The sequence below is a fragment of the Cygnus olor genome, chromosome 3 (genome assembly GCF_009769625.2).
Source record: "Cygnus olor isolate bCygOlo1 chromosome 3, bCygOlo1.pri.v2, whole genome shotgun sequence".
Lineage (NCBI taxonomy): Eukaryota > Metazoa > Chordata > Aves > Anseriformes > Anatidae > Cygnus > Cygnus olor.
In genome coordinates, this window is record NC_049171.1 from 89,906,378 (window position 1) to 89,913,567 (window position 7,190).

The 7,190-nt window shown below is 44.3% G+C and overlaps 2 protein-coding genes across 2 annotated transcripts in view; one reads left to right on the forward strand and one right to left on the reverse strand.

Moving 5' to 3' along the window:
- Positions 1-4,316, forward strand: part of GLP1R (glucagon like peptide 1 receptor) — an 89,598-nt gene extending 85,282 nt beyond the window's left edge. The window contains exon 13 of the mRNA XM_040552669.1: positions 147-4,316. Within this exon, the coding sequence (XP_040408603.1) occupies positions 147-314 (168 nt within the window). The 3' untranslated portion in view covers positions 315-4,316. The remainder of the gene's footprint in view (positions 1-146) is intronic.
- A 409-nt stretch (positions 4,317-4,725) lies between these two features.
- On the reverse strand, positions 4,726-5,405 carry SAYSD1 (SAYSVFN motif domain containing 1). The gene is made up of 2 exons (XM_040552671.1): positions 5,228-5,405; positions 4,726-5,138 (listed from the first exon to the last, which is right to left on the reverse strand). The coding sequence occupies exons 1-2, from the start codon at positions 5,381-5,383 to the stop codon at positions 4,842-4,844; spliced, it is 453 nt and encodes a 150-aa protein (XP_040408605.1). The 5' UTR covers positions 5,384-5,405; the 3' UTR covers positions 4,726-4,841.
- Positions 5,406-7,190: the final 1,785 nt, after the last annotated feature.

Sequence of the window (7,190 nt, forward strand, 5' to 3'; positions counted from 1 at the left end):
AAACAGTAATATTGCAGATTTAAAGCATTGTCAGCTTTTCCGAACAGTGTGGTATGCTTATTAACTTGCCCTTTTCTAATTGAATCATTTAAAGGTCTGATTATTTCTACATTCATTCTTTTTATTTCCTTCTTTGGACCTATTAGGTTCAGATGGAGTTTCGGAAAAGCTGGGAGCGGTGGAGATTGGAACATTTGTATGTCCAGAGGGACAGCAGTATGAAACCTCTGAAGTGTCCAGCCAACAGCATCAGTAGCGGAGGCACAGTAGGCAGTAGTGTCTATGCTGCCACTTGCCAGGCCACATTCAGCTAAGATTTCTGAAGGTGAATCAGACTGAGAACAATGAACTGTATAATATACCTGAAAACCCTTAAATACCCGAGCAAGTGGCTTAAGTGTGTCATCTCCAGCAAGAAACTTAAGTATATGCTGCTCATTGCCTGCAGGCTGTTGGACAAAGGTTTCTAGGGAGAGCAATCTGCTAATATAATCAACACATCAGAGGAAAAATTGATCATGTCTAAAGTAAGTTAAAAGAGTTTCTTCCTATTTGCACGCAAGGCCTCCAGGTGTCCAAAACTTAAGCATAGCATTGATCCAGTCTGAAACCACAGGGTCAATGGCTTATTACTGTTGAGTGGGCGAGCTGAGTGATCAACTGATTAAATTACAAGGATACAGACTATGATTATTGAAAAAAAAAAAAATTTAGACTTTTATGGGGATAGGGTAAGGTACTATTACCAGTTTTAGAAAGAACTTAGTGGGACACGTGTTTTAGGGGAGAATCAGTTTTGTAATACGCTTTCCAAGCCTAAAGTTCAAAATATGCTTACCTGTTTTAGTAGGTAGGTGAAGAACAGCATTCTGAAGATCTATAACTGCAGCAGGTAGTGTGGTGTACATTCCTGAGTGCTCTTTTTAAGCTTCACTTGAAAAAATTAAACCAAAACCAGTATCTAGTAGGGGGGCTCTTTTTTATTAATAGGTCTCTGTTGACACTGATAGAAATATCCCCTGTATGCACAGTCCTTCAGCTTTTACATGACACTCTGCCTCTCCAGTTGCGTGCAGAAGTCAACCTGCAGTCACAATTGGTCTTACCAGACTTCACCTGCTTGGGACAGATTTGGCAATTCACAGTGCGGGCTCACTCTTCTCTGGTCTCTTCTCTAGCCTTGTCCGATTTCTGCAGGCCCACGAGCTACTTGCCAGGTGCCCTACCCGGGGTGGCATGCAGGCAGGCAGGTTTCACCAGGCATGTCAAGGGCTGCATTTTCAGCACGGCGGACAGCTCCAGCTGCCCACCACCTCCCCGGCTTGCCCTCAGTGGGGTTTGGGAAGCCCCCACGGCACAGCACCCAGAGCTCGATGGGCTTGTGTCACCTGCTAGAATCTGCAAGGGCTCTCGCAGAATATGCATCTATGCTGCTAATTAGCAGTCGCCCTTGCTGCTGTTTACATGAGTTGCTGGAGAAAAAAATGGGGTACCTTTACAAGCAGACCTCGGTCTATTGCATCACTTAATAACAGACATTACGTATTTTTACTCAGCTTAGATATTCTGGCTCCCTTTACAACAGAGACAAGGTGCGAGATACTAGGTCAGAGAATATCCCTGCCCATAGCCTTCCTGTAATGAGTAGCTGCCATAGCCTAGCAGTTAACTACTCAGCAGAGAGAGAAAAAGAACATATTTTCAAGTCCCTCTTTGCACTTGAGTTCACATCCCCCAATGCCAAGAAAATGGACTGGATATTCTGGGATGTAATTCAGCATCTTCCCTGCCTGAAGCTAGATTGCTTTGCATGGAATTATTTAATCATTGTATTAGAATTCAAATTGCCAACAGGGTGGATTAGTTTTGTAATCAGCAGGTTAGAATCAAATTACACAGGATAGGTTACCTTCTTCTGCTATAATGCTTATAATTGAGCTCCAGGGAAAAAGTCAGACACATTTGTAGAAATCCACCACAGGTCTCGGGCTGGTTTATGTCTGCTTAGCATGCTGGCTACTATGCAGGCCATTCCCAGGCTGTCCCTTCATAACGTTGGCTGCAGAGCTGACCTTGGAATGAAGCACCTCAGGTTCATCTGTAAATTTAATACCTAGTTTCCACATTGTCACCATTAATACAATGCCTGACTACTACATATGTATGCTAATTGCTGTCCTGAAATTTAATTAATTAGCTTCTTGTATGTTGAGCATACCTGATGTTTCTACTTAACATCTACTGTTAAGTGCTTTGGATAGGAAAAGTGGTAAAATTAGAGTCATTGGTAGGTGAAAAGGTGCTAACAGATTAAATAAATATCTGTGTGATAACGCACACTGGAGGGACTGATTTCACCCACGAATAGTCAAGACAGGGCGCTAGTTTTCCAGGGCCCTGCTTGATTGTGTGCAAACCCAGAAAAAATGTTCCTGCTACTTGTGCAGCTGTTAGCAAAATTAATTTTGCTATAGCAATAGGAAGTTATAGATATGTTGTAACACACTATTTTGCTGGGAAAAAAAAAAGTATACATACCAAATGAAAGCTAATAGACATAGGAATAGACAGCAAAGTCCTTACAGGTGTGGCATCAAATCTATACTTAGTTGCTGTCACAAAATTTGACATGCTTTTGAGCTACTAGGCTCCTTTTACCCCTCCCAGTGTCACTTAAAAACTGAGGGCTTTGGGCCCATTGGAATAACTCCAGCACCAGCTGTCAAACTTACCTTTTTACATTATGACTTGTCAGAATCCAGGAAGAAAAAGAAAAAAAAGGTATGTTAGACAAGCAGAGTTTTGGTGTGTTTTTTTTTTCCTCTCTAATTAAGCTCTTTTTTCTTCAAGCCTTTCAATATCCCCTTTACATACTGGTGAAACAACTCAGTGAAAGGAATTGCCACCAAACTAACAATAATATATTTTGAGAAATATTTTCAGCAAGGCCTAAACAATGATTTCTACATCATACTTTATCTAGTTCAGTAAAATCTTTTACAAGCCTATTGACATCTCCATTTCAGAATTGATAACTTGCATTTATTTGAGTAGCATGAAATAAGCAAAGCAACACAAAGCACTGGAACAGATGAACTGTGTGTATTTTTATTTCTTGTGCCTTTCAGCTTCATGCTCATTTACTGTGGTAACTTGTTTCATAAAGTATTAAATAGAACAGTCTATAAATTCACCTGGACGATATGTAACTAGAGTTTATAGCAAATGAAAACTTTATTTCCATCATTGCTGCTATAAAGTTTCATAATTTCATGGATGTTACCTTATTTTTAGTATTTATTTGCATGTCTTTCCTTGTTTAAAAAAACACCCACAGGATCTGTGAAAGATGTCAGATTATCAACTCCCCATAAACATGTTTATTTTTATCCTCATGAATAAAGATTCAACACACAAAATTCTATCACTTACTGGTGTACTTTATTATTTTTTTAAGTGTCACCTATTTCTTACTTCTTAATTACCATAATACTTTCTAAGAATGTAAAGACTTACACTTCATGGAAGCAAAGGTTTTATTTGTACCACCACGTCCAGTACAACAACTGCTCTTAACCTGCAGAAGCCGTATTAATTAAAAACAAAATGGAGCACTTTATCTGTATAGCATCAGAAGAAATCAGCAGAAAGAGTGAGAACTCTGTGGATTTTTACATCTCAGCTAGAGGATGGAGGAAGATGTGAAAGTGAGAAAATTCTGTGCTTTGCTTTAAAAAGCAGCATTTGGACTGTATGCAACAGACCAATACTAGAAACTAAAGTACTGTGGAGAGCTATTGAAAGATGCTTGGCATCGTTAAACATATTATTTGTACTTTAATCTATTACTCTCTGGTCCAATTGAGCTTGATAAATGCTTCCTTTGATTTCCTTAACAAATGACAGAACCTGTAGTAACTCAATCCTTAACACTGTAAATCACTGTTAAAATACAAAAGGCATAATGAAACAGGATTTGAAAGACCAAGCTGTGATTTTCGTTCTTGACTCAGTACTCGCAGGCGTAAAGTCTATTAGCTGCTCTTCACTATGGCAATATCAATGATTTGTTTCAATCATGTTTTGTTCCCGTATTTTAGAAATACCAGTGGATCAAAGAAAGTGTATACCTGACAGTGTATGGAGTGATTGGAAGAGGCATCACCAGCTGTGCTATGGTTAAAAAAAAAAAAAGATTGAATCCAGTAACAGGGCAAATCCCTTTCTATCTGAGGACTTCTTGCATTTCCACATCTGCTGCATGTTGACCCTAAATTTAAAAAAATGACAAAAAAAAAAGCATTACCTGTCAGGAATAATAATCAAACCTTTTGCCTTACACTGCAGATGATAAAAGCTGTCACTTGAAGCGAACAGGGAACTTGCATCAAAATCAGATGTGTTAGATGAAATGCTTGAGTGTTAACAGAAGCACCAGCCTCAGTTGTGCTTATACTGCCTCATGTCTTCAGCAAGTGGGTTCCAGACAGAGCTGGGAAAGAAGAGCAGTTAATCACTTTATTAAAGCTGTTGTCAAGCAGCAGCCTTCCTGCCACCACTATTAAGGCTACCAGGTGCAGAAACTGACCAGCTGTCAAGCTGACGGCCAGCTGTGCGAGAGCCGTGCCCCTCAGAGCCCTTCCAGCACCGCTCAGACCAGCTGCTTGCCGCTTCGGTGCCTGCCAGCCGGGCCCGGGGCCACCCCCCAGGAAACGAGACCAGAGCTACGCTTTGCTACGGCTTTATTCGGGTCCGAGCCGCGCCCAGGGCCGGCCCCCTTCCCTCCTCGTCCCGCAGCAGGTCGGTGCGGAGGCGAGGGGGCCGTGCCCGGCGGCCAGGCGCTACCTCCCGGCGGCCGGCCGGTAGTGCAGCTCCCGCTCCAGCTGCTCGGCCGTCAGCGTCCCGGCGATGGCGGCGCAGCCGGGGTTGAACACGGAGTAGGCGCTCAGCTCGCCCGGCCGCCGCTCGCCGGGGCCGCGGGTGCCGGCGTACATCCAGTACAGGAGGGAGACGACGAAGAAGGGCAGCCCCAGCTCCAGCTCGGCGAACAGCGCCAGCAGCACGGCCCACAGCAGCACCTTCAGCGCCAGCACCAGCAGCGGCCGCGCCGGCTCCGTCGCCGCTGGGACGGGACGGGGCTGTGGAGGCAGCAGCGAGGCGCGGCGTCAGACACCGGCCCGCCGCCGCTACCACCGCACGCCCCCTACCCGCCCACCACTGCGCTCACCTGGCCGCCGCGTTCCGGGCCCTCCGAGGCCTCCGGAGCCGCGACCTTTCCCGGCGGCTCCTCGGAGAGCGGCGAGAGGCGGGCGGCAGCGGAGCTTGTGGTGGTGCCGCGGGCAGCCCGAAAGCGGGCAAGGCGCTGCTCCACGGCAGCCGACATGGCCGCCCCGCGGCTGCGCAAAGGAGGGGCAGCGGCCGCGCCTGTGACGCCTCAGCGGAGAGCGGGCGGGGCACGGGTGGGGGGTCGTGCGCGCCGCCCTGCGGGCCGGCCGGAGTGGGGAGTCAAATTGCGGGGTCTCCCAGCGCTGTGAAAACCAAATTTCGGAGGTTTTAGGCCTCTGAAAACACGGGGAGACGGCCAGATAGGTAGTCGCGCCTTTCCGTGCAGAATGGGTAGTGGAGCCCACTACGTAGGTCTGAAGAAAAGTAGGACGTGACTGAAAGCCTCCCCTTTTTCTTTCCTTTTTTATTTTTAAATCTTAAAGACTAACGTCAACACCAAAAAGAAAAGGAAACAGAGGGAAGAAAGCATGGGGTGACCAAAGGATGCACAGGGAGAATGAGATGTTAGCTGCTGTGGTGACTCCAGTGTTTGTATTGATGCCTGAGCGGCCATTTTGTGAAAACACTGGGCAGCACCAGAAGGGACAGCAACATGGCGGACACACATGTTGGGCCCTGCACGAAGCCTTGCTCATTTGGCCTGTCCTAGGTGGCTGCTGCTCTCAGGGAGGCTGAGAGGCACTGGGGATGACCCAGCACCACCCTGCTTCTGGCCGTGGAGAAAGACATGATGGCCAAGTGAGCAGGGCCCCACAGAAGTAGGCTCTGCACGGTGGCACATCCAGACAGGCCCATCCTTCTCTCTTTTTAACCAAAAAATTAAACTCAGGAGAAGCAGCTCTGTCACATTGTCTTTCAGCTATCATTACAGCTAAGAAATAGAAATTTATTTACAGGAGCTTGCTCTTAGCCTCCAGAGTAAAGCATTTATCACTTTCCAGCAGTAATAGCTACCAATGAGACATCATTTTATCCTGCAGTGCTGTTTCCAGTCACTTATAGCTTTCTCAGAAGTGACCTTTAGGGCTGAATATCTCATGCATGTGTCAGCCTAGAAGTAAACATGAGAAGTCTAATAAAAAAACAATTTGGGTGTTCTTAAGTTATCTTAATGTGGAAAATTTTATTTTATTTTTTTTCCAACTAAATCATTTTTCAAATGCCTATTTTATGCTTGGTTACAAAATAACTTTTCTTTCAACCTTCAGATTTTGAAAAAAGTGCCACAGTGAATGACATTTTTCTCTTTATTTGTGGAAATTTGATTTTGAAATCACAATCCAAAATGTTTTAGGATATCCTACACACGACATTATTTGATTTTGATTTTTTTTCTTCCTCTTACACTACTGCTCATGAAAACAATGCCTCCAAGAAGTGATGGGTAATTCCACAATTTATGCTCTGCATGTGTCATTAGTCAAACTAATAGTTAAAGCTGAGTTTAATTTTATTCAAATTTTACTGTTTTATCTTGTTTTTTTGCTAGCATGCAAATAGCTATTTTATAGCTTTGTTGGGCTACCTATATTACCGTGTATTGTTAGAAAACACATAAGAGTGTCATGAATCATGCCTTTGAAGTGTAAGTGCACTACAGTAACATCATCCGTAAGTGAGTGTTACACAGCAGACAAATACCTAAACAAATTTTATACATAGGGTCTTAAATGACTTCAGCAGATCATTTTTGTAAATGAACAGCTTAATTGCATAGATACTTAGGGTTTTTTGTTTGTTTAACACACCATCTGGACAATTTATTCCCGACTCCAATGCTTACAAGGGTTCAGGACAGTTCAGCAAGCCCTATCTTTGTATCCTCAGCTAGTGACTGGAAGGGCAGGAGAGTGCATTGAACATTGGAGGAACAATTCTTTGGGGTGTTTGATTTGCTTAGTGCC